This window comes from Perognathus longimembris, chromosome 23 (assembly GCF_023159225.1).
Source record: "Perognathus longimembris pacificus isolate PPM17 chromosome 23, ASM2315922v1, whole genome shotgun sequence".
NCBI classification, from domain to species: domain Eukaryota; kingdom Metazoa; phylum Chordata; class Mammalia; order Rodentia; family Heteromyidae; genus Perognathus; species Perognathus longimembris.
Genome location: NC_063183.1, coordinates 26,398,182 through 26,424,132, shown reverse-complemented (window position 1 = coordinate 26,424,132; position 25,951 = coordinate 26,398,182). Strand labels below are relative to the sequence as shown.

The 25,951-nt window shown below is 48.2% G+C and overlaps 1 protein-coding gene and 1 long non-coding RNA gene across 3 annotated transcripts; one reads left to right on the top strand and one right to left on the bottom strand.

Moving 5' to 3' along the window:
• The first annotated feature begins 829 nt into the window (after nt 1-829).
• Mapk6 (mitogen-activated protein kinase 6) lies at nt 830-25,578 on the top strand. Of its 2 annotated transcripts, none has more exons than XM_048332151.1 (6): nt 830-969; nt 15,585-16,773; nt 17,468-17,612; nt 19,673-19,837; nt 21,462-21,663; nt 23,365-25,578. In XM_048332151.1, exons 2-6 carry the CDS (start codon nt 16,219-16,221, stop codon nt 24,446-24,448), a joined length of 2,151 nt encoding a protein of 716 aa, XP_048188108.1. In that variant the 5' UTR covers nt 830-969; nt 15,585-16,218; the 3' UTR covers nt 24,449-25,578. The 2 variants fall into 2 exon arrangements, with proteins under 2 accessions (XP_048188108.1, XP_048188109.1); XM_048332152.1 differs by lacking the exon at nt 830-969 and adding an exon at nt 2,800-2,881.
• LOC125340516 lies at nt 2,800-3,571 on the bottom strand. The gene is made up of 2 exons (XR_007208770.1): nt 3,236-3,571; nt 2,800-3,020 (listed from the first exon to the last, which is right to left on the bottom strand). It is a non-coding gene; the product is annotated as an uncharacterized LOC125340516 (long non-coding RNA).
• Nucleotides 25,579-25,951: the final 373 nt, after the last annotated feature.

Genomic DNA, 25,951 nt, shown 5'->3' with positions numbered 1-25,951 from the left:
CCCCGCCCATAAGTTGTATGTGGGGGGTCCATTCTGGTAATCCTAGCCCTCTTGGGAGCCTGAGGAAAGAGGGCAGACAACGGGAGGCCAAGCAGGAGTCTCTCGACAGTTTTTCAAAAGGGGAAAAAAAAGAGAAACGGCACGTGTAAATATAACCCAAGGTCATCCATCCCGGCCACTGAGCTTCCCGGCGCCCCCAGACCTCGGCTTCGTCCTGCAGTTGCCCAGACTAACGGCGTGCGGGGCCGTCCCCGGAGCACCCGCCGGCCCGCGTCTCCGACCGCACCCACACCCACGTGTCACCGGGGCCCGGGGAGCGGGGCCAGCCGAGAGCCCACGCACCCGCCCCGCACCCCCCCCCCCAAGCTCGCACAGGCCCGGCCCGGCCCGCCACCGCCCCCGGTTCCGAGGCTTCCCTCCCACCCCCCACCCCCGCGGGCAGCCCCTGAGGATCCCGGCTCCCTGACTCTGCCCCGGAGGGCGAGGGGCTCCGGATCCTCCTCCTCCACCTCCACCTCTTCCACCTCCTCAGGAGTACCGGGCTTGCGGGAGGGGGGCGGGGCGGCGGCCGAGCACCGAGGACCCGGCGCGTCCTCCGCCTCGCCGGTTCGGCCGCTCCCGCCCGCGCGGCCGCCGGAACCGCGCGCCGCCCCCCACCCACCCCCGGGATGCGCCGGGCCCCGGTCACGGGCGTTGGAAATTCCCGCGCGTCCGAGCGCGCGGCGCCGGGCGGGGGCGGGGGGAACCCGTGGAGTGAGGCTGTGACGTGCGGCGTCGGGGGCGTGTCCCCGCCAGGCCCCGCCCCCTCGCCCTCTCTCCCTCGCGCGCGCGGGTCGGGGTTACATGGCGGCGACTGCGGCAAAGCGAGATCCTCGGAGACGCCGCTGCCGCCAGCACAGCCGGAGACCGGAGCCGACCGTGGGGTCAGTCTGCGGGCCCCGCAGCCCCTCGATGAGCCGGAGGAGTCCCGTGAGTGTCGGCGTCGTGTGTATGAGTGTGTGGGGTGTGTACGTGTGCGGGGCGGCTCGGGAGGGCCGGGCCGCGGCGGCGGCTCCCGGCTCAGCGTGGGGCCCTCGGGCGGCCGCTCCGCACAACAAAGGCGCTTTTGTTCCGTCTCCCGCCCGTCCGCGGGGCCGTCCGCCCGCCCGCTCGCCCCCCGGCTCGGGCCTGGCCGGCGCGGCCCCGGACGGAGCCGGCGGAAACCGGGGTCCCCGCGTGGGGCCGGCGCGCCCCTCCCACCCGGCACGCCCCTCCCGCCCGGGGGCGCCGCGCGCTGCGCGGGTTCGAGGCTCTCACCCCCCCTCCTCCCCCTTCTTCCACCCCCCCACCCCTCCCAACTCGCGCCTCTTCCCGGCCGGTCTCCTCCCCCTCCCGCCCGGGTGACTCGGCCTCAGCTGACTCCGGCCGGCCAAAGTCCCCGGGCGCGCGCGCGCGGCCGCCCCGGCTCGGCCCCGAGCCCCGAAGTCCGCCCGACTTGTGGGAGTGAGGCCGCCCAGGAGGTACTGAGCGCCGGGCCGAGACGGGGGTCCTGGGAGGCGGCAGGGCCGGGAGAGGGGGCGCTCGAGGAAGAGCACCCCGAGCGAGGTACGCCGCCGGCCGGCCCGACTTGTGGAGTTGGGTTGCCAAGTGGAGGGTGCGCGGGGCGCCTTTTGTTCCCGGCCCGGCGGGGCGGGGGGGGGGCCGTGTGCACGCCGCGGGCGCCGGCCCCGCGCTTCCCGGCCGCGTTGGTCGGTCTGTTCCCCCCCGCCCCCCTCCGGCTCGCTCCGTCGGAAAGTACACGCAGCGCCGGGAACCGGACGGTGGAGTGAGACGCCGGCTCGTGTTCGTTGGGAACAATGCCCGTCAGGCTCAGGATAAACTTTCTTTCTTTCTTTTTTTTTTTTTTAATGGATTCTGATGACTTGTCGGAGGGAAGACCTACCCAGGTCATCAGACGTAGAAAGCTGCCAAGTAAATTTCTGGTGATTGAGTGTTTAAGCTTCTTTTTTTTTTATTTTTAATTTTTTAAGTTCTGCGTCTAACGAGGGAAAAACCGATGGAAAGAATGATCTGTCAGGGAAACAGAACCTGGTACTGAAAGGCACCCACTCTAGTTTCTTGGTAGAAATGTCAGCTCTTCGTGTTTGAAGAATGGTACCTTTAGCTCGCAGTCACACTTTAGCTCGGACACACACACTTCCTCCGTGCCAGCCGCGTCCAAAGTCCTTTCACATACATGTTCATAACAGCAGTTAATGCAAACTTGCTCGTTGCTCTTCCGGTAGATCCGATTATTGCAGCCATCTAGGAAATGGGCCGGAATGTGAGAAAAAGAAAAAAAAAAACCCTGCCAGGTGGGGGATTGTTAAAACACGAACTCTAGACAAACGTTGATGACATTTTGGAGTTGCGTCCTTTGGCAGAAGAGGAGGCGAGGTAGCCAGCCTTGCTTCCCCGTGATTAAAAAAAAAAAGAAGAAAATTCTGTGGTTAAAAAAATAATTGTGTAGTGCAGTGACAAGTGTTGGCGCTGGAAGTGTTGGTGCATTTTCCAATAAGTTCCCACAGGCCTCGTGAGAACTCGTCCCCGGGGAGATGGTGAGGGCGGCTGACTCGTCAGCGCCCAGGGGCTGGGGCCGGGTGGGAGGGAGCCGGGGCGCCCGGGGCTGCTCGCGTGGAGCTGCGCGGTGACTCACCCTGCCCACGACTGCTACGTGGCTCTTTTTTTTTTAAGTTCTTTTTTTAATGATAGGCTAAAATGTTTTTGTCCTTATTATAATTTTCCTCTACTCTGAAGAGGAACAATAGTTCTCTCTCTCTCTCTTTTAAATAGTAGCTTAAGTGGCCTTGTAAAAAAGTCTGGGGCATGCCCTACAGGTGGGATTGTGTAACTGAGCGGAAAGGTAAGTTAAATTGATGGCCATTTGCTGAATTTAAATGTTTGATACTAGCCGTACTTTGGCCACTACTAAAAGAGATTTGTTTGTTCCAGGTTATTTATATGGGACATGTAGAGCTTTCTCCTTGTTGGTAGAAATTGACCTTACTTTTTTTTTTTTTTGGCCAGTCCTGGGCCTTGGACTCAGGGCCTGAGCACTGTCCCTGGCTTCTTTTTGCTCAAGGCTAGCACTCTGCCACTTGAGCCACAGCGCCACTTCTGGCCATTTTCTGTATATGTGGTGCTGGGGAATCAAACCCAGGGCCTCACGTATACGAGGCAAGCTCTCTTGCCACTAGGCCATATCCCCAGCCCCGACCTTACATTTTTTTAATTGATTGTGTAAAAGTTTTCTTTATAATATCTAGAAATTTCTAGTTTATATTTAAACCAGTGTGTCAGAGTGCTGCCAGTTTAATATGTAGTCAGATATGCCAGTAAAACAAGCATTCCCCTCTGGTGGAATTATTAAAACATGAGTGTATGTACTGTCTTAAAATAATGAATTTTCTGTCTTAATAAAGACAAGTTGAAATAGGGATTGTTGGGGATATGGCCTAGTGGTAGAGTGCTTGTCCCACATGCATGAAACCCTGGGTTCCATTCCTCAGCATCACATATATAGAAAAAGCCGTCAGTGGCGCTGTGGCTCAAGAGGTAGAGTGCTAGACTTGAGCAAAAGAAGCCAGGGACAGTGCTCAGGCCGAGTCTTGGTATGGGCACAGTTTTTAATCTTTTATTTTGGGGGAAGCATCCTGAATATACAGTTCCAAATTAAGGTTTTAAATTAAACTCGGTAAGATAATTTTGAGTGATTTTCAAAAGACCGATGTTTGACAAACTGGCTCAACACGAGATTCAGGGGAAGATTAAGGGGAGGAGGTAAAAAGTTGAACAAGAAATGTACTCACTGCCTTATGTATGAAGCTGTAATCCCTCTGTACATCACTTTGACAATAAGTAAATATTTTTTTAAAAAAGATTAAGAATGAAAACCTTCTCTACCCCTGTACCTACCTTTTCTTTGTGTTTAGTTTCTGAAAGTAATTTAAGCTTTGTAGGTAGTTAATGTGAATTATATATATATATTTGTTTTAAATTATATTACATGCTCCGTATAGAGGATTTTTAATAAGGTTTAATTCAGACTTTATCTCCTAGAAGGAGATTTCCTTAGAAAGGAAATATAACTATAAAAATATTGAAGGTATTTACAGGGGTGTTTTAGAAGTTGAATGTGCATTTCCAGTGGAAACAATTTTTAAACATAGGTTATTAACTATTCAGCATAGTATAGAATTTAAAAACCAGCCTTTCTCCAAGGTATTGCATTATGAAACTGAGCCATCATCACCTTGACTATCCAGTTCCTGGTTTGTGTTGCCCATTTAAACCTCATGTTACTCAGGAGGCCCTGTTAAAATAGAAGGAAGATGAGTCTGAAGTCTGTTCTGTGGCATTGTTGGCTGGCCCGTCAGCTCCTGTAGCCTGTGCTGTGCGGTTCCACCAACTGGAGTCCACAGGTAGTATCGTGGTTTGGTCAGTTTTATGGCTCAGTGCCCCAAGACTTTACAAATAGGACTTAATAGCCTTTTCTAGGCAGCTGCTTTCACAGGGAAGCTGGTGTCTTCAGGGTAGCTGTGGTAGGGACTGAGCCCAGCGTAGTTTCTTTTTACCTCTATGAGTTGCGGATTTGGAAAATACAGTGTGCCCCTCTGGTGGTGCTGTTTTCCCTGTCTTGCTTTTTAAAGGCTGGGGTATGACCAGTGCTGCTCAGACTGGCTCTGAATCCAGGGCTAAAGTGATCCTTTACGTATTGTATGTACTGTCAGCAGCTTCAGCCTGCTTTGTGGGCTGTTGCGCTACTTCACAGCTGGCCTACTGTGGGGGTGATTTTTATTGCTCAGTATTCTGAGACCTAATAAAGTAAAATAGTGTGCATGACCGATAGGGGTCATGAATGTTACTGTGCTTCACATTTGATAATGAAGGAAACTGAGGTCACAACTAGACATTGATACTGAAAATGTGATTCCCCGACCAATGGTATTAACTTCACTCAGGCTTTTGTGAGAAGTGCAGAATCCTCATCTCAGACCTACTGAAGTAGACTCTGCATTTTAAGTAGGTTCTCAGGTGATTTAATTGCACTTTCAATCTGAGAAGCACTGTTAAGTGGTAACACCTAGTTGCTTAGCTGGTAAGTGCTGATTTGGAAAACTCAGATCTTGTGATTTGTTCTTCCTACTGGCCCTTCTGAAAGATGAGGATCTAATCACTGTCTAATAGAACTTTCTGTGATCATGGAATGTTCTGTGCTGTCCAGTGCAGTAGCAGCCAGCTGTGTGTGACTGCTGAGTACTTGATAAGTGAATAGTGCACCTCAGAAATGGAATTTTTCCTTCCTTCCTTCCTTCCTTCCTTCCTTCCCTTCCTTCCTTCCTCCCTTCCTCCCCTCCCTCCCCTCCCTCCTCCTCCTCCATCCTCCTTTCCCTCCCTTCTTCCCTTCCTCTTGTGGGACTTGAACTCAGGGCCAGGGCAGTGCCCCTAAGCTTTTTTCTTTGGCTCAAGGTTAGGGCTCTACCACTTAGAGCCACAATGCCACTCCTGGTTTCCTGGTGGTTAATTGGAGACAAGAGTCTCCTACTTTCCTGCCTGGCTTTGAACCATGATCCTCAGATCTCAACCTCCTGAGTAGCATGAGCCATCAGTACTTGGCTTTTTTTTTTCTGTTCTGAAAATCTCAAATGCTGTAGAAGTGTTACTTGTGTGTATGCATGCACATTTTGCGTGTGTGTGTGTGTGTGCATGCGCATGCTGGTCTTGGGGCTTGAATTCAGGACCTGGGCACTGTCCCTGAACTTCTTTGCTCAAGGCTAGGTAGGGCTCTACCACTTTGAACCACAGCACCACTTCCAGTGTTAATTGGAGATTAGAGTCTCATAGACTTTGCTGCCTGGGCCAACTTTGAACCACAATCCTCAGGTCTCAGCCTCTTGAGTAGCTAAGGTTACAGCCTGAGCCAATGGCTCCCAGCATGTAGAAGTGTTTTTATCTCATGTTTCCTGTCTTGCCCCTACTTTCCCAGAACAGCTGCCTTGAACATAATGAAGGCCCGTTGCTTCATGATATTCTCTACCGCCTTGCCTTTTTTTTTTTTTTTTTTTTTTTTTTTGTTTGTTTGTTTTTGGCCAGTCCTGGGCCTTGGACTCCGGGCCTGAGCATTGTCCCTGGCTTCTTCCCGCTCAAGGCTAGCACTCCGCCACTTGAGCCACAGCGCCGCTTCTGGCCGTTTTCTGTATATGTGATGCTGGGGAATCGAACCTAGGGCCTCGTGTATCCGAGGCAGGCACTCTTGCCACTAGGCTATATCCCCAGCCCGCCTTGCCTTTTGTCTGGTATTTTTGTTGTTGTTGTTGGTCCTGGGGCTTGAATTTAGTTAAAGGGCCTGGGCACTGTCCTTGAGCTCTTTTTGCTGAAGGCTAGCGTTCTACCACTTGAGCCACAGCACCGTTTCTGGCTTCTTTTGAGTAATTTATTGGAGATAAGAGTCTCACAGACTTTCCTGCCTGGACTGGTTTTGAACCACGGTCCTTAGATCTCAGCCTCCTGAATAGCTAGGATTACAGGCGTGAGCCACTGGTTGAGTCTCCCTATTTTAAGCCTCATATTGTAGCTTAAATGACATGTATGTGCCACAGTACCCAACTTCTCAGACTTTTCTGTCTGTGGTGGCCTAGAACCTTGATCCTCACAAGTAGCTAGGAGGATTACAGGTGTGAGCCACCAGTGCCTCAGCTTTATGGTCTGTTAGGACTTTAGAGTCCTGCTTGTCTGGTTCCATAGGACAGTATTTCAGTGATAACTCTCCTTTTCTACCACCTCAGCACAATAAAGGAGGGGTTGTAACAAAGCTCAAGTGTTTTTGTTTCCTCCCACTGAGTGGGTTGAAACCAACTGCTTCTTTGTGGTGTTGGCAGACTTGTATATTCACCATAGGGAGAGACTTCTGATGGAATGCCTGGAAAGGAAAATACCATCTCTAGGAACTCCTGGGTGTTCCCAGTGGCAGATTAGGCAGTGATCATGTTCTGAAAAACTTAAGAGTAGATCTCAAGCTGCCTACCACCAGGTAGAATAATGTTGTTTTCCTTCATTCAATACAGTTTTTAGGATAGCTACAAATTGCTAGATATTTTGCTCAGGAAATGCCAAAACCACTTAGACTCAGACCTTTTAATTTCTAACAAACAGCCAGACAGAAGGAAAAGGAATGGTGCTTTGGAGAATTGAGAGAAGACTTAAGAATTAGATTAAAATTGATGAGTTTGGAGAAAGGTGCGGAGAGGAGAATGAGGATGTTGCAATAGAGAAAGAAGAGCATGGCATGTTGAATGGAGGTGAGTGAGGGAGAAGAATCTGCGAAGCACTCCTGTGCTGCAGTGTTCCCAGGAGGTCAGGATTGAAAAAAAGTGCACCTCTGGCCAGGTGCTGGTGCCTCACACCTGTAATCCTGGCTACTCTGGTTCAAAGCCAGCCTAGGCAGGAAAGTCTATGAGACTTTTATTTCTAGTTAACCACCAGAAAACCAGAAGTAGCACGGTGGCTCAAAATGGTAGAGTGCTAGCCTTAAGCAAAAAAAAACTCAGCGACAGCACCCAGGTCCCCAAGTTCAAGCCCCAAAACTTACCCCCCCTAAAAAAAAGTTTTCACCTCTGTTCTAGCCAATGCCTAAAATTATTACCAGGTGCATGGTACGTGTTCAATAAAATTTTGTCAAATAGTAATATGGATGAAAGAATTGTATAGACTTTAGTCAGAGATGTTAAAAAGAAAAACATGTTTTTTCTCTGCTGTGGGTCCATGGTGGAACATTTCTTCACTACCTTGGGTGTCGGTGTGACAATGTGGCCACACTGGTAAATGTGATTGTGAGTGACACATACACCACTTTGGATGGAGGCTTCCATGCTAGTAAAATTCCTACTTCCTCATTCTCTGGTACACCAGGTAAGGGGTAGAGATGGCAGCTGCTTCAACAGCTAGGTAACAACTGGGTTGGACTAGACATGAACAAGACTTAAACTTCTAAGTTTTTGAGATTTGGGGCTGTTGGGGAGATTATATAACCTATCCTGACTGCTACAAAACTACAGTAGTTTTCATCTGGTTAGAATCCTCAGATGTCCAAAGGTACTTGAAGAGAGACTGCCCACATGTGTCTTGCTCTTTGCCCCAGTGTTTGCTTGATGTTAGTTAAGTGAGGACTCTTAAAAATGAAGTCTCTCGGCACTGGTGGCTCATGGCTATAATCCTAGCTACTCAGGAGGCTGAGATCTGTTTATTTTGTTTTTGTTGCCAGTCTTGGGGCATGGACTCAGGGCCTGAGCACTGTCCCTGGCTTCTTTTTTGCTCAAGGCTAGCACTCTTATCTTTTGAGCCACAGCGCCACTTCTGGCCATTTTCTGTATATGTGGTGCTGAGGAATCAAACCCAGGGCTTCATGTATACGAGGCAAGCACTTTACCACTAGGCCATATTCCCCTGAGATCTGATTATCACAATTTGAGGCCATCCTGGACAGTAAAGTCTATGATATGAGCCTTTTTTTTTTTTTTTTTTTTTGCTGGTCCTGGTCTTGGACTCTTGGGCCTGAGTTCTGGCCCTGAGCTTCTTTTGCTCAAAGCTAGTGCTGTACCACTTGAGCCACACCACTTCCAGCTTTTCTGTTTGTTTGTTTTTTTTTTTTTGGCCAGTCCTAGGCCGTGAACTCAGGGCCTGAGCACTGTCCCTGGCTTCTTTTTTGCTCAAGGCTAGCACTCTGCCACTTGAGCCACAGCGCCACTTCTGGCCATTTTCTGTATATGTGGTGCTGGGGAATCGAACCCAGGGCCTCATGTATACGAGGCAAGCACTCTTGCCACTAGGCCATACTCCCAGCCCCACTTCCAGCTTTTTCTGAGTAGTTTATTGAAGATGAGAGTCTCACAGACTTTTCCTGCCCAGACTGGCTTTAAACAGCTATCCTCAGATCTCAGCCTCCTGAATAACTAAGATTATAGGTATGAGCCCCTGGCACCCAGCTGTCTGTGAGGTATGTATCTCCAATTAACCACCAGAAAACCAGAAGTTTGAACTGTTGCTCAAAATGGTAGAACACTAGTCTGGAGCAAAAAAAAAAATAGGGACAGTGCCTAGGCCCTGAGTTCAAGCTCCATGACTGACCAAAAAAAAAAAAAAGTTGTTCCTTCAGGGAGAAGATAGGAGAAGGAATGAAAGGTTGTTAGTATTTTCAAATCTTCAGTCATAAGTAGAAGGGATTGTATGTTTGCTGTTCTGTATACAATTGCAGCATTTCATGTCCTGCTAATTAAGTGCCAGGAAACAAAACTAGTGAAATAAGCTTGTTCTGTGCCATTGTAGGTCAAAGACATTTTCTTTTCTTCTTTGACATAGGGTATTGCTATGTGGTCCCAACTACCCTTCAACTTATTTTTTTATCCGTGTGTGTGTGTATCTTTCTCTCTCTCTCTCTCTCTCTCTCTCTCTCTCTGTCCCTCTCTGTCCTGGGGCTTGAACTAGGCGCCTGGGTGCTGTCCCTGTGTGCTCAAGACTAGCCCTCTACCACCTTGAGCCATAGCTTCCAGTTTTGAGTGGTTAAATGATTGGAGATGAGTCTCACAGGAACTTTTCTGCCCTTCTGCCTGGCTGGCTTTGAACTGTGGTGCTCAAATCTTAGCCTTCTGAGTAGGATTACAGGTGTGAACCAGCAGGTCTCCTTTTGTTGATATTGGAGATTGAACCCAGACTTGCCACTTGAGTCCTGCCCCCAGCCAGCCTTTCTGTTTTTAGTTTGTTGTTCAGATCCAGAGCTGACCTTGGGTCCACTGTCCTCCTGCCTCTCCTCCCAGATGGATGGGATTACAGGCATACCCTACCATGTGTCCTCCACCTACCAGCTCTTCTGCCTCAGCCTCCCAAGTGCCAGGATTATAGATAAGCGCCACTGTCACACTTCATAGACTTAGAATTATGAGTGTCTTTTGAAATTGAGGAGTTATCTGGTCTATGAAGTTTTGATATTTTTATACAGATCACTTTTAGTAAATAGCCAATTGGAGAACAGTTACTGGTAGGATGGCTTTGTGTTGTGTGTGCGTGCACACACGCATGCCAGTCCTGGGGCTTGAACTCAGGGCCTGGTACTGTTCCTTGAGCCTTTTTTGCTCAAAGGAGTCTAGCAGTTGAGCCACAGCTCTACTTCTGGCTTTTTGGTAGCACTTAGAGATAAAAATCTCTTGGGCTGGATCTGCTAGAACATAGGATCAAACCTCCATCCTCAGATCTTATTCTCCTAAGTAGATAGGATTACTGACATGAGCTGCCAGTGCCTGGCTGGGATGCTTTGTTTTTATTTTTCTTTATTTTGTAGTGCTGGACATTGAACCCTGAGCTCTGTGTTTGTGGGGGCTATATCCCCATTCTTAGCGTGTTATATTCATTAGAAGCTCTGTAGTCCACATCTTAGAGTTTGAAGGTTTTCCTCCTAAGCGAGCCATTGCTGAAACTGTGCTAAGCAAGCCAGTGAGGCTTTGGTGTTTTGAGATCTTCCTTTTCCCAAGTTCCTAAAGTTAGTCACTGATGACTGGCGTGTTGCCTGCGCCCTGAGCTCCACATCCTCAACAGAGGGCCACCTCCAATGCACCCTGTGAACCAGCAGCTGGGCATAGCCCTGTGCCCTCTGTGTCCCGGAGCTGAGTAGCTTGCTGAAAGTTTGGGGCATGGCTTGGGGAAGAGCGAAGTTGAGGTTAGGAGACAGCTGTAGTGAATGTAAGCAGAGCTCCTCCTTCCTTGCTCCAAACACACTGCATTCTTGGCGGAGGAGACAAGGCCGCGGGATTCCACTTAACTCAGATTATTCACTTGACCCTGGAGAAGAGCGAAGTTGGCCAAGATAGCCCACGTGAGCATCAGCCCAAGCGGCAGAGTGAAGGTGCGGAGCAAACCACACAGTGGGCTGCTCCGCCAAGGCCTTAGGTGAACCCGGCCTGCTCTGCACATCCATGCTGCTGCTTTGACACAGGCCAGATGGTTCTGTTAGAATAAAATAGTCCAGTTTCTGTAGGATTGGGAGATGGGACAGAGTGAAGTTACTCTTCATAACTATGCACTAAGGCTCATAACCCCGTTTCTCGTGTGTGTGTGTGTGTGTGTGTGTGTGTGTGTGTGTTTGGGAGGGAGGGAGGCTGTGACAGCAGGAGACAGTTTAGAGAAGGGTGTGTGAGGAAGCAGTGCTAGTGTGGGTTCCCATTAACCTTCCATCTCACTGAGGTAGAGCACTGAAAGACCAAAGGTAAAACAGAGAGCCAGTTTTATTTTTATGGCATCCTTTGCATTTCCTTTCATGCATCAGTGTTAAAACAGCTTTATTCCAGCTGGTACAAGCTTAATGATCCTCTCCAACAAAGTGGTCAGCACTGCTAGGAATGGATAACGTTTTTTTTGGATGCAGAAAAAAAGGAATGGTTCTGGAGTCATTTTCCTACACTTCCCCCCCGCGCCCCCCCCCCCCCCGTGTGGAATGCACAGAGAATATGGCGCCCCCCCCCCCCCCCCCCGTTCTCCCCTGGGTCTAACCCTTGAACTTGGCTACTTTGAACTTATTGTCACGAAGTTAAGAGTGAAAGATGATGAGGGGTTTTGCTTTTTAAAAGTGGTTCTGCAGGGCAGGGGGAGGGAGCCCTGGCTGGAAGCCTGCTGCCCCAGTCCCTCATACTTGCATGGTTCACTTAGGCCATGTGCTCCAAGACACTGCACTGCTGAGATGGCCATGCGCAGTGTAGCCGCGGTGACCAGTGTATAAGGGGACAGTGTTCTCGCAGGCCTCTGTTAGGCTTCTGGCTGTCAGCCGCACATCCTGACCCTCCTCATCACGTCCAGCCCTCACTCCTTTCCTGCACCACTCCATTCCTCTGTGCTCCCTTGGCCTTCCCTTTGCTTTCTCTCTTTTGCCTTCCTGATGTTTGTGCTCACTTGCTAGGCTGGCAAGTGTCACTGAGCCCTGCCTCCGGCCCTAGCCCTGTTTTTAGCTGGTTTTTAGGACAGGATCTCTCTTCCCACTCGGGCACACACCTGAGCCATGTCACTCCTGATCTCACTGAGGTCACAGCTGCTGCCCTCATGGTCAGATGCCCGCGGTGGCCATGGCATCTCAAGGACTTTCCTGCCTGGGCTGACCTGGCACCACAGATCTCCCAGGCCCAGCCTCTCACAGGGCTTGGTGTGTCAGGCATGTGCTACTGCTCCCAGCTATAGCTTGAGAAGGGAACCCCCAAACTTTCCTTTTTGGCCTGGCCTTGAACTGTGATTCTCCTGATCTCAGTCCCCAAGTAGCTACCAGTGCTGTACAGCTTTTCGCCTCCCTTTCTCCTCCCTCCTTCCCTCCTTCCTCCCTTTTGTCCTTCCTCCCTCCCTTTTGTCCTTCCTCCTTCCCTTGGTCCCTCCCCTTCTCCCTCCCTCCCTCCCTCCCTTCCTCCCTCCCTCCCTCCCTCCCTGCCTCCCTCTCTCCCTCTCTTCTCCTTTGCCTTCATTTATATTAGAAGCTCCATGAGGGCAGCCCCTAAGTATGTTTTATTATTACTTACTGTTTTTATCCTCAGTATGTGGACTTCACAGAATGCTTAGGAAATGGAGAGTGGATGAAGGGCATGCTGGAGGCTGCCCAAGTGCAGCCCACTTACTCCACCTCCACAATGCTTGGTCTGGTGGCTGTCAGAGGCCCCAGGAGTACTCTGCAAAGCCCTGAGGCCGGATCACTGAGCAAGTACTGCCACTGTGAATATTGGGTACTCCCCCCCACTCAGGATTTTTGACCTGTGTAGTTACAGATTGTGGTGCTTTGTTTTGGGGGGGGGGAGTTGGTTTTATTTTTTTTGTGGGTTTTCTGTGTGTGTGTGTGTGTGTGTTGAAAGTTAATATATATAGCTTTGGGGGAAGACCTTAGCATCCTGAATGCTGGTGTTACATGCATGTGCAAACATGCCTTGCTCAGTAGTTGTGTTGATGCACATTGTCTTCTTGCTTTAATCGTTGAGTTCCTAATAACTGCAGTTCTTAGCCTTGAAGCCAGCTCCTGCCTTCCCCAGCGGGCGCCTACTTATCCCTGTGCCTGTCAGTCAGCCCCATGCTGCAGCTTCGGAAGACACACTTGGTACAGTTGCTTCTGTGTGCTGTGCATGGGTCCCAGTGAACCTTGGCGGGGTAGATGGGACAGGACTTGTGTAAGGCTCTCCTTTTCCTCACTTTCTATTGGAACCCGCCAGGGGTTCCCCCAAATAGTCCATTTCTTTCAGATATTGATGGTATGGTTTGGGGCCAAGTAGTAGTTGTGCTTCATCAGATTGTTCTATTACTGAGTGAGAAGTTTAAGACAGAACTTGGAGATTTTGCTGTTTTTGTTTTTGTTTCCCCCAATGTAATCACACAAGAGTCTTTATTGCAAGCTCGAGCCTGGGCTCTCAATCATCACTGACAAGATTTTGCTGTTTTTAAAGTCTGTAGAATCAACTTTAAAATGTACAATTATCAAAAATTTAAAAACTCAGCTGGGTGCCAGTGGCTTGCAGCTGTAATCTTAGTTACTCAGGAGGCTGAGACCCAAGGGTCATGGTTCAAAGCTATCCCTGGTAGCAAAGTCCACAGACAGGCGGACGGACGGACTTCCTTCAGTGGCTCATGCCTATATTCCCAGCCAGAATCCTACAATCCAGAGGCAAGAAGTTAGGGAGGTCAGGTATGGGGAGGGTCAGGGTCCAAGACCAACCCTGGGCAAAAATGAGAGTAACTCTCAAAAAAAAAAAAAAAAGCAAAAGAGATCTAGGGCATCTTAAGTAGTAAAGCGTATCTACTTAGTAAGAATGATGTCCAGAGTTCAAACCCCTGTACCACCAAAATACATAGGGAATGAATGATTGGTTTTGAGATTTTTCTTCTGCCAAAGACATCTTATCTGGTTTCATCTATGTGGAATCCTGACACCTTACTTCTGAAGCATCTCACATTAAGCTGAACCAGGTTCCCTTTATTTTTTTCTAGACTGGCTAAGGAATCACTTACTGGAGTCAAATCTGTAGTTTTTCTCCCTCTCTTTGTATAGGGTATTTTAAAATCATGGAAATTTTTTTTTTTTTTTTTTTTTTGCCAGTCCTGGGGCTTGGACTCAGGGCCTGAGCACTGTCCCTGGCTTCTTTTTGCTCAAGGCTAGCACTCTGCCACTTGAGCCACAGCGCCACTTGCCGTTTCTATATATGTCTTGCTGAGGAATCGAACCTAGGGCTTCATGTATCGGATGCAAGCACTCTTGCCACTAGGCCATATTCCCAGCCCCTAAAATTATGAAAATTTAAAAACATATACAGGTCAGCAGAGTAAACCCTCTTACACATACCACGTAGCTCTATAAATATAGATCTTAATAATCTGCCACACTTGTTTTTAAAAAGAGTGACATTTTAAAGATAATGCCATCCTTCTGCCTTAATCCAAGTCACTTTTCTCATTCCTCAAGGTAGTCATTAGGATGGATTTGGTTCCTGAGAATCTCATGTACTTTTGCTACCCACAAGTACAGCCATAAAGTACCTTCATTTTGCCTGGTTTTCAACTTGATGATATAACTGGTTTTAGCACACATTCATTTGTAGTTTCATTTTAATTAAATGTATTATTTTGGCACTTTTAATAACTTACTCATCTTTATTATATACTACTGTGTGAGTATAACTCATACCTTTTATCTGTTCTCCTAATTTTATTTTTTAAATTTTATTTTTTATGTGGTACCAAGGGATTGAACCCAGGGCCTCATGCATGCTGGGCAAGTACTCTACCACTAAGCTACATTCCCAACCTGTTTCAGTTTTATAATTTAGATTGTTTCAAGTTTTTTGGAGGTGGGAGAGAGAATTTGAATATTAGTATTTGTATGTTGATTTCCATGCATCTTTCTAGGAGTGTGAGCTCCCACCCATATTGTATGAAAGCTGTTTTTCTGCATTCCTTCTCAAGCTGATGTTAACAGACTCTTGAAAATGTTTTCCTAGTCTGAAAGGGAGATACGACTTTCCTTATAATCAGTAGCATCAAATACCGTTCTGTAGGTTTAGTTGTTCAAATTTACTCTTCTGCACACACAACGTGTTCTACACACCGACGGCACACAGACGTGTCTTACTTGTACAGTTACATTTTTGTTTATTGGACACTGACATAGTAAATAAAACATGTTCCTTAATGGACTAACATATTAGACTTGTGTTCTTTTAGAAGAATACTGCTAATATCCCCCAAAAAGCTTTACTTGTTACGGATGGTCTAAAAATTATTAAGAGCCTTCCCATACTTGTTGGCATTAGAGAAATGTGCAAGCTAGAGAGCCAAAGTACTACACAAAGGCCAGTGTAGAGGGATGTCTGGGGCAGCCAGATTCGTATGGATGAATCGCTTATAGTGTTTTTATACTATTTTGGGATTAAGAGGGGTAAATTTATTCCTTCATTTGCAACAAGCTTATTAATACACCAGTCATAGTTTCTTGCTTAGTACCTGGTTGTGTCACTGTGCACGTTTCCTGTCATGGTGACCCTCTTCTCCTCTTTCTATTTCCGCAGGTGGTAGCAGAGTAAGATGGATGGTAGCTTTGATTGTGATTGTGGTGAGCTGGAGCCACCTGATCACTAACGAGACATCTTGTGTCAGCCACCAGCCACCAGGGCTTCGTGTTGAAGTTGAAACAGCAACAAAGGAAGAACAGAAGCCAAACGGAACTCGTGCTTACCAGCACCTTCGAACGATGCTGCTCAGGACCAGTCCAACACTGGATGCATCTGCACTGTGAGGAGAATGTTCATAGAAGCCTGGCGTGTGCATATTTATTCACATTTTTGTTAAATGTTAAATTGTTTAGCACAGTAAATCTGAGTGCATAGTATGTCATTTCATTCCGTTTGAGTTTCTTGAGTGTTTCTTTAAATGTCTGCAGAGTTGCTGCCCCTTTCTTGAACTATGAGTACTGCAATCTTTTTAAGTCTCAATATGAATAGAGATTTTTGAGCTTTAAATCTAAGGGGAGCTCAACGGGCCTGGTTGGCATATGCAATGAATATCCAGAAAGCATCTCGCTGTGGAAGCATAGTTATTTTTCTTCTCCCTTTTTGAAAGATCTCTCCTTTTGATGCCAGTTTTCTTCCTTGTTTACACAAGTTCAACAATTGGAAAGGAAAAGGCAATAGTAAGGGTTTCAAAATGGCCGAGAAATTTGAAAGTCTCATGAACATTCACGGTTTTGATCTGGGCTCTAGGTATATGGACTTAAAACCATTGGGCTGTGGAGGCAATGGCTTGGTGTTTTCTGCTGTAGACAATGACTGTGACAAAAGGGTAGCCGTCAAGAAGATCGTTCTTACTGATCCCCAGAGTGTCAAGCATGCCCTCCGTGAAATCAAAATTATTCGAAGACTTGACCATGACAACATTGTGAAAGTGTTTGAAATTCTTGGTCCCAGTGGAAGCCACTTAGCCGACGACGTGGGCTCCCTCACGGAGCTGAACAGCGTCTACATCGTTCAGGAGTACATGGACACGGACTTGGCTCATGTGCTGGAGCAGGGCCCCCTCCTGGAGGAGCACGCCAGGCTCTTCATGTACCAGCTGCTGCGCGGGCTCAAGTACATCCACTCTGCTAACGTACTGCACAGAGATCTCAAGCCAGCGAATCTGTTCATCAATACCGAAGACTTGGTGCTGAAGATAGGTGACTTCGGTCTTGCACGGATCATGGATCCTCATTATTCCCATAAGGTAGGGAAAGCCCAGTCAGGATTGGAAGCTGATGCCATCGTGGGTGTCCAGTCCCACTCCCTCTGATTGAGATGAAAGTGATGTGGGATGCTGACTAAACGTAGACTCCTATCGTAGGCTGCTACGTGTTCATAGGAATTTCTGAAATACATGGTCATACTTATTATAAGTGAGGTTAGTTATTTGAAAGTGCTTTCAAATAACTATGTTTTCATGTGCTTGGGCAAAAGTGTGGTGCTAGCCAAAGGTAAGGGAAGCTATTTGAGCTTCTTATAGGTATACTGTATATAGTTACACCTTGTTTAAAATTAAATCAAATTTTAAACCTGCATACACAACTGGCAGTTAAGTGTAGCCAAAAAAGTCATAGCAACTTTTCCTTATTACAAGTGCCTGCTTCCATGAGAGAATTGAATAGCATTGTTCAAGCAGACCCTAGTCCTTGAGTTTTAAATCGAAATCTTATGTGGGACCCTGATGCTTAAAATACAAAAGTGGAGCTGCTTTGATTACTGAGAAAACTGAGACTTGGCACAAGTTCTTCCAGTGTATTTTGCCCAAAAGTGTGAGAATCTTGAAGATGGGATTCAAAATCAATAGTACTGCCCTAGGATTGAGTAATTACTCTTTGGGGGATGGTTGTCCTTTAGCTAAAATAATAGAAATTGAAGTGTGTTTTGTGTTTGTTTTTAAGGGTCATCTTTCTGAAGGGTTGGTTACTAAATGGTACAGATCTCCACGTCTCTTACTTTCGCCTAACAATTATACTAAAGCCATCGACATGTGGGCTGCAGGCTGCATCTTTGCTGAAATGCTGACTGGTAAAACCCTCTTTGCAGGTGGGTATGACAGACAAAGAAATTGCTCCACTCCTGGTGCCGGTGGCTCACACCTGTCATCCCAGCTACTCAGAGGCTGAGATCTGAGGATGGCTATCTGAAGCCAGCCTGGACAGGAAAGTCTAGCAAAAATCCAGTAGGACACTAGTCTTGAGCAAAAAAGCTCAGGGACAGTGCCCAGGCCCTGAGTTGAAGCTGCAGGACCAACACACACACACACACACACACACACACACACACTCACACTCACACTCACACTCACACTCACACTCTGAAGGAAGATTTATGTAAGGTTTATAAGTTTAGTTGGATGCATCTTATTTCTTAGAGCCAAGTTACTATTTTTGTGGAGCTGTATTTGTTGCAATCTGTGTCAGGGGTTATCTGGGTTACATCAGTTCTTGTCACTGTCATTTTTTGGTGGTTTTTAAATTGAAAGTCCAGCAAGTTTTCACTTAGCTTGCTTGCTTGCTTGGCAGCACCCTACTGCTTGAGCCATATCTCCAGTCCAATAAATTTGTCTTGGTCCCTGAATTATTTATTGTTGCTTGAACCCTTTGGCCTGATGGCTGTAACCTTTGAGACTCACAACAACCAAGGGTTTTTGTTAAGCTTGGTGCTGCAACGAGTCTAATGAAGAAAGTCAAGGAGAAAAGCAGTGAAGAATCTATGAAAGTGTCATTTATCATCAAGCGAAATATGAGTTTGTATGATGGTCTTCAATACATAACAGCTACCAAGGTAGAGGCTATGCCAGTGATGACTGGAAAGAAAACAGAGGGGGTCAAAAGAATTGCCATTTTAATAAGCATAGTGAAAAAGAGAGGAAAAAAGTGTTTAAGAATACATAGAAATAAAGGTCTGAGCCTGGTAGATTCAGGAATCAGTTACGAAAAGCTTCATGAAGTGCAGGGTGTCAAAAATGCTAGATACTCAACATTGATTCGGTGTGGAGCCAGGGAACTTTAGAAGGTGTCTTAGAAAGCAAGCTGAGGACTGACTTTCAGAAATGGGAAGGTGGGGCTGGGGATATGGCCTAGTGGCAAGAGCGCTTGCCTCGTAAACATGACGCCCGGGGTTCAATTCCCTACCACCACATATATAGAAAATGGCCAGAAGTGGCGCTGTGGCTCAAGTGGCAGAGTGCCAGCCTTGAGCAAAAAGAAGCCAGGGACAGTGCTCAGGCCCTGAGTCCAAGGCCCAGGACTGGCAAAAAAAAAAAAAAAAAAAAAAAAAACAGAAATGGGAAGGTAAAAATGTCCCAGTTATTTAGCTCTTTTCCTTTGTTGACTTCACTGCTGCCGTGTCTTCAGCTTGGCAGCCCTTTACCTGCACCAGAGGATTGCGCTAAGTGCAGAAAGGGCAGATTCTCTGCCCAGAAGAGAAGTAGGGGGCATTGTTGAGGAAAGGATGGGATTTTTAATGCCAGGGCTATTGCCACTCTTGGCCTCCATAAGACTCATCAGCTCATTATAATAATCTCCTTGATATTTATTGCAATGTCTTCTGTGATCTGTAGTGGTGATTACCTTTCACTTTAGGAAACTGATAGTCCCCAGATGCAGGAGGCTGAGTCACCCTGGGTTAGTTACATAGATAAAGTAAGAAAACCAAAGAAGAGTTACGTAGATCAGAATTTTAATTTTTCTTAGGATAATACAGTATTAGAGGTTACATGCTAATAATAAAGTACCTTACAGCTCATATAAAATAATGATTATTTGTTGCTGTGTGTCAGATTGCCCCTAAAACTTAGTGGCTTGAACAAGTTCATTGCCACATTTCTTTCAGTTAGGAGTGTGGGAGTGGCTTAGCCTGGGTCAGGATGCTGGTCCACTGCCCGCCCCACCCCCACCTCCCCTCCCCCCTCCCTGCCAGGGGAGGGGGCGTGGCCTGTCCCCCGCACATGAGCAGCTCTGCTCTAAGTGCACTGGTGCTGCTCACAGTGGTGGAACCTGCTGACTAAGGTTAAAGCTATTCCCCCGTCATTATAGTATTGTACCTGATTTTAATAGGATTAGGAGTGTATTTATGTGGTGGTTGGTGTTTTATGCTCTTAGGTGCACATGAACTTGAACAGATGCAGCTGATTTTAGAATCTATTCCTGTTGTCCACGAGGAGGATCGTCAGGAGCTTCTCAGCGTAATTCCAGTTTACATTAGAAACGACATGACTGAGCCACACAAACCTTTAACTCAGCTGCTTCCGGGAATTAGCCGAGAAGGTACAGTGATGGGAGTGGCCCCCCCCCCCCCCCCCGAGTGCGCAAGGGGCACTGGCCGTCTATAGGAAGCTCATCACCTCCCGACCCCCCTTTTTGGCATGGACCAGAGCCCTGGATCTTTTTTCTTTGGAGTAGTTTTCCAGAGTCCAGGAAGTTAGTATTCTTTTTTCCTGGTTCTAACCTCATTTCCTCTTCCATCTCAGCCTGACCACCTGCTGCAGGCTTGCTTACCAAATCACTGACTATGAGGGCGTGGAGTTCTATGAGATGGAGGGGCGGTATTTGAAATCCCCTTGTACCAATAATAAATCCCCTGTACTAACTGTAGAATATGTAGGTATGGTGTGCATAGGAATGGGATTTATACGTGCAAAAGAACAGAGTCAGGAAAGGCTGAGATGGAAGAAAGAACAAAAATGGTCTATGTGCCTGCTTATTAGCAAGCTCTGGTCCTCAAGTTCAACCCCAAGTACTGTAGGAATGAAGAAGAACATGCTTCAGCTCCCGTAGGTTTAGCTAGAGGTGTGGATCAAGTGGTAGAGTGCCTACTCTAGCAGGCCCCCCCCCCCCCCCAGTTTCTGGTGATAAAAACAACATAGTGTGAGTTTGCGCAAGCTCAGTCAGTGGGGACTGCAGCGTCTCTTCCTCGGCTGTGAGGTGAGCTGGAATATATGTGGCGGCCGCGGGCATTTCTGGTAGGTGTCAGGTGTATTTGGTAATGGGTTCATGGAGTTCACATACGGCAGAACTATTTTAATTCAATTGCAGTACAGGATGGATAAAGATTTACACATTAAAAAGATTCCAGCTTCTTACAATTGAAGTTCTAATTTTTTTTTTTTTTTTGGCCAGTCCTGGGCCTTGGACTCAGGGCCTGAGCACTGTCCCTGGCTTCTTCCCGCTCAAGGCTAGCACTCTGCCACTTGAGCCACAGCGCCGCTTCTGGCCGTTTTTCTGTATATGTGGTGCTGGGGAATCGAACCTAGGGCCTCGTGTATCCGAGGCAGGCACTCTTGCCACTAGGCCATATCCCCAGCCCGAAGTTCTAATTTTGGAAAGCACATTTTAAGGTAATGGGAGCTTGGTCACCATGTTCTCTCCCCGCCGCAGCACTGAGCGCAGCACGTGCACTTCCATTGCCCCGGGCCAGGGCGCCATCCTAGCGAGTGCACTGGTTCCCTGGCCTGCCCTGCTGCCAGCGGCTCCGGTGCCAGGGCCCCCAGCGCGGGTTTTCCTTGTGTGGCCGGTGCGGATGGATGGGGTGGATGGTGGGATGCACCCCGCCTGAGGGAGCAAGCACGTCAGCTAGCCCGTCTAGGACTGTGTAGCTCGTAATTCCGTTAAACCCTAGATCTAAGTCAGTAGCTTAAGACCTAGGTTATTAGGGTTGGGCTGTATGAAAATGCTAATATTTGAGCATTTTTTGGCTGACCAAAATGGCCACTTCATACAGTTTAAGCCTAGCAAGAGACTGAAGTGCAGGTTCTTGCTGTGTTGGAAGCAATATCGCTTCTTTGTCATCATCTTGTTGGGTGGGTTGGCGGGCCTGGGGACGGGGCTGTGACCCCGCAGGTGGCGAGGGAGGGTCCCCCTCAGCAGTGTCTCCTCACTCTCCGTTGTGCAGCACTGGGTTTCCTGGAGCAGATTCTGACCTTTAGCCCCATGGACCGGTTGACGGCGGAGGAAGCGCTCTCTCATCCCTACATGAGTATTTATTCCTTTCCCACGGATGAGCCCATTTCAAGCCATCCTTTTCACATCGAAGACGAAGTGGATGATATATTGCTTATGGATGAAACTCACAGTCACATTTATAACTGGGAAAGGTAAATTGATCCTAAATTAGAGAAATATTTACTGAACTAATGCAATGAACTGTTTACATAGGGTTTCTTCTAAGCTTAAGAGCAAAATGCAGCCTGAGGCTCACGCCTGTAACCCTAGCTACTAAGGAGGGTGAGGTCTGAGGATCATGGTTCGAAGTCAGCCTGGGCAGGAAAAAATCCATGAGACTCATCTCCAATTAATCCCCAGAAAACCAGAAGTAGCGCTGTGGCTCAGAACGGCACAGCGATAAAGCTCAGGGGCGGCGCTTAGGCCCTGAATTCAAGCCCCACAACACACACATAAAAGAGAAAAATGCCATTTCAAAACTAATAGTATGGCATGTTAATTAAAATTTTAAGAAAGATCACTTAAGTTCACAGGCTGAGCCATTTTAAAGGATTGCCTTTATGAATGCCACCCAAATTTCAGATGTTAAAGCTCAGTCCTGGGCTGGGAATGTGGCCTAGTGGTAAAGTGCTCACCTCATATACATGAAGCCCTGGGTTCGATGCCTCAGCACCACATATATAGAAAAAGCCGAAAGTGGCGCTGTGGCTCAGGTGGCAGAGTGTTAGCCTTGAGCAAAAAGAAGCCAGGGTCACTGCTCAGGCCCTGAGTTCAAGCCCCAGGACTGGCAAAAGACAAAACAAAAGCTCAGCCCTTAATCATGTGTTTGTGTGTGGGATTGAACCCCAGAGCCTTAGGCATGCTAACGCATGTACTTATTTAGCTACTGAGCAACACTCCCACCATAAATAATACCCTATTTTCTCTTCTGGTAATTTTGATTCCTGAAATGTGTGATGATTAAATCTAGTGACATAAAGTAATTTGGGGGCATAGCATAGATTAAGTAAGAGGCACCTGAGGTAGAAACAATTTGAAACAGAATGGGTAACTTTACAGATCCAAGTGAGAGTTTCAGAATTGGTGAGTTTCTGAGAAAGTTGAGAAACTTGCTACTTGAAGTAGCTTCAGTGATGAGATAAAGCCTCCAGGTGACCTGACGCAGAGCAGCATCAGGTGTTATGGTAGAGTTGAGTACTTGTGCTTGTTTATAAACAGCTCCCAGGCACCTGTTACTTTCTGTGTTATCTTTCACTTCCGAATGATAGTGCTCACCAATACCTCCCAGCCTGTACATTTTCTTTTCTAAGACAAGGTCTCACTTTGCAGCCCAGATTGGCTTGGGAGTCCTGAGTGCAGAGATTATAGGTGGGAACCACTGTGCCCAGCACCAGCCTCTATATTTAAGCTTTTCCTGTTACAGCCTCCCTTTTCCCCAACCATTTTTGTCTCAAATCTGTCTCCACTTGGGTGTGGTCACATGAGAGGGATGGGGGCGGGGGAAGGAGAATGCGAAGAAGAGGGGGGAGCCTTACTCCATTAGAGAGGAAATTTGAGACTAGAGCTTGTGGCCATAGAACGAGTAAAACTGGTAGAGTTGAGTAATAGACCTGGCAGTCAGCAAGATCATTAGCTGCGTTTGTATGGAGGACGTGGAAATGAGGAAATAACCAGTCCCACCTAGAATGCGAGACTCCAAGGTTGTTGTGTGGAGGCAGAGTGGGCCCAAGCCCCAGCACCCTGGAGACGGGGCTGGAAAGCCAGAAGAGCCTGCCTAGCTGTGCGCGTGAAAGGCAGATGACACAGCTGTCAGATACAAGTAATCCAAGTAAACTTGCCGGCTTTTCCCTCAGGTACCATGAGTGTCAGTTCTCTGAGCATGACTGGCCTATCCATAACAATTTTGATATTGACGAAGTTCAGCTGGACCCCCGAGCCCTGTCTGACGTCACTGAGGAGGAAGAGGTGCAGGTGGACCCCCGGAAATACCTGGATGGAGACCGAGAGAAGTACCTGGAGGACCCTGCTTTCGACACCAACTACTCGGCGGAGCCCTGCTGGCAGTACCCGGACCACCATGAGAACAAGTACTGCGACCTAGAGTGCAGCCACACCTGCAACTACAAAACGAGGTCGCCATCGTACCTCGACAGCCTGGTGTGGAGGGAGAGCGAGGTGAACCATTACTACGAGCCCAAGCTCATCATCGACCTCTCCAACTGGAAGGAGCAGAGCAAGGACAAGTCGGATAAGCGGGGCAAGTCCAAGTGCGAGCGGAACGGCCTGGTGAAGGCCCAGATCGCGCTGGAGGAGGCCTCGCAGCAGTGGGCTGAGAAGGAGAGGGAGAAGAAGCAGGGCTTCGATTTCGATTCCTTCATCGCGGGCACCATCCAGCTGAGCTCGCAGCACGAGCCCGCTCACGTCGTCGATAAGCTGAACGACCTGAACAGCTCGGTGTCCCAGCTGGAGTTGAAGAGTCTGATCGCCAAGTCGGTGAGCCAGGAGAAGCAGGAGAAGGGGATGGCGAACCTGGCGCAGCTCGGGGCCTGGTACCAGGCGTCGTGGGACGGGCAGCTTGTGGGCGGCGGGGAGGAGTGCCTCCTCATCAGCCAGTTCTGCTGCGAGGTGAGGAAAGACGAGCAGGTGGAGAAGGAGAACGCGCCCACCACCTACCTGGACAGGTTCTTCAGCAGGAAGGACGAGGCCGAGGCCCCCGACGCGGAGCCGGAGGACGAGGGCCGCCCCGGCCCCGGCCCCGGCCCCGGCGGGGAGCGCCTCTTCAACAAGCAGCTCGAGTCCATGGGCATCCCCCAGTTCCCCAGCCCCGTGGGGTCCCCACTCAAGTCAGTGCAGGCCACCCTAACACCCTCCACCCTGCGGGCCTCCCCTCAGATCCCCCACAAAACATACAGCAGCATTCTGAAACACCTGAACTAGAACACTCGGCAGACATTTCTCTTCGTATTTTTCATGAAATGTGTTTTGTCTTTTTTATTACTAGTGTTTAAGTCATTTTTTTTACTTGAATCAAAAGATATCATTTAGTAAGGAATTAATTTGTTCTTGGTTTTTAAAACCCAGTCCTTTTTTTCTCTCCCCGTGAGAGTTTTCATTGTAACTGGCATGTCGTTTGCACACACAGACTAGAGCGAGCTAATGCAATGCGGGGGAGACGCGCGTGCTGCCCCTCGCCTTCTCCCCCACGACACGGAGCTGATTTACAGGAAACAAAAACCTTGCCTTGAAATTTACACAGTGAGACTGTACATTCTTGCATGAAAATGCCTATTTTTTTCCGAAAACATTTTTTCATTCATTAGTATTTTCCAGTTTTTCATACTGTACACATTTCTTAAGACACATGATACCAGCAGCCACCGAGAGGGGGTGCGGAGTTTGGTACGCATGTGCGATCTACCTCAAGGTAACAAGCGAGCAGAGCAGTTCCACCGCGCCCGGCGGGCGCCCTCCGTAGCAGCGTCCACGCCATCGTCTCAAGTCTTCTGGGGTTCCTAGTGCATCACATCTTATTTATTTTAGCAAATCAGTCTATTTTCCGTATTTAATTATAGAAATTAGCTAGTTTAAAAGCCTTTCTTTGCAACTCCACTTTGTCCGCGCGGCACTCTGGTTTGTTGCCTGCCTAGCTGACGTCAGCACGTCACCCACTACAGCGTGTTCATTTTAAGTAAGGACTCACTGTGTATAGGAATTTGTATTTTGGAGGTGCTTGATCTATCTACAAAGAAAATTTAGGAATTACTTTATTATAAAATGCTCCTAGAAGTCTTACTTGTGTTTATTTTTTGAAGCCTGTAACGTTAGACTTGTGCATGGAAGTAATTAAGGTACATCATTATCGTAGTTCCGCGCTGTACACGGCAGACATTCGTTGTTTTCGCTGAATGAGCTCTTCCTCCCCACGGCAAGCATGGATAAACTAGGTTAAACGTAGCATGGGACAGCGCAGGCTTAGAGTTGGTTCCATCGATTTTATTTTGCTGAATACTGTCTGTATCTTTGGTTATCCTGTTTGAAGAAAAAGGACAAATAAAACATGGCCAGCACGCGTGGCTCCTGTCTTTCTCTCTAGGTGCTGCAGGCGGGGAAGCTGCCACTCGGGGGATTTTCAGTTGTGCTCTCGATCGTGGCTGCAGGTTGCCAGTGAGCCGCCGTGTGGGAACGCGTGTGTGCACGCTGCCCCTGGCTGCTTGTGTGCAGACACGCGCGTTCTCCGTGCCTCCGGCTCATTTCCTGCGGGTGCACAGGCTTTAGGAGAGGCAGCGGTTCGTTGAGTACCAGGGTGCGTGGAGAGCGGACGCAGTCAGGTTGCCGGGAAAGGGGGTGTGTGGAGAGGGGGCCCGCTGGGCTGCCACCCCGCCCCGCATCCTCCCCTCGGGAAACCCCGAACTTTCTCACCTAGACTTAATCCATTTTCCT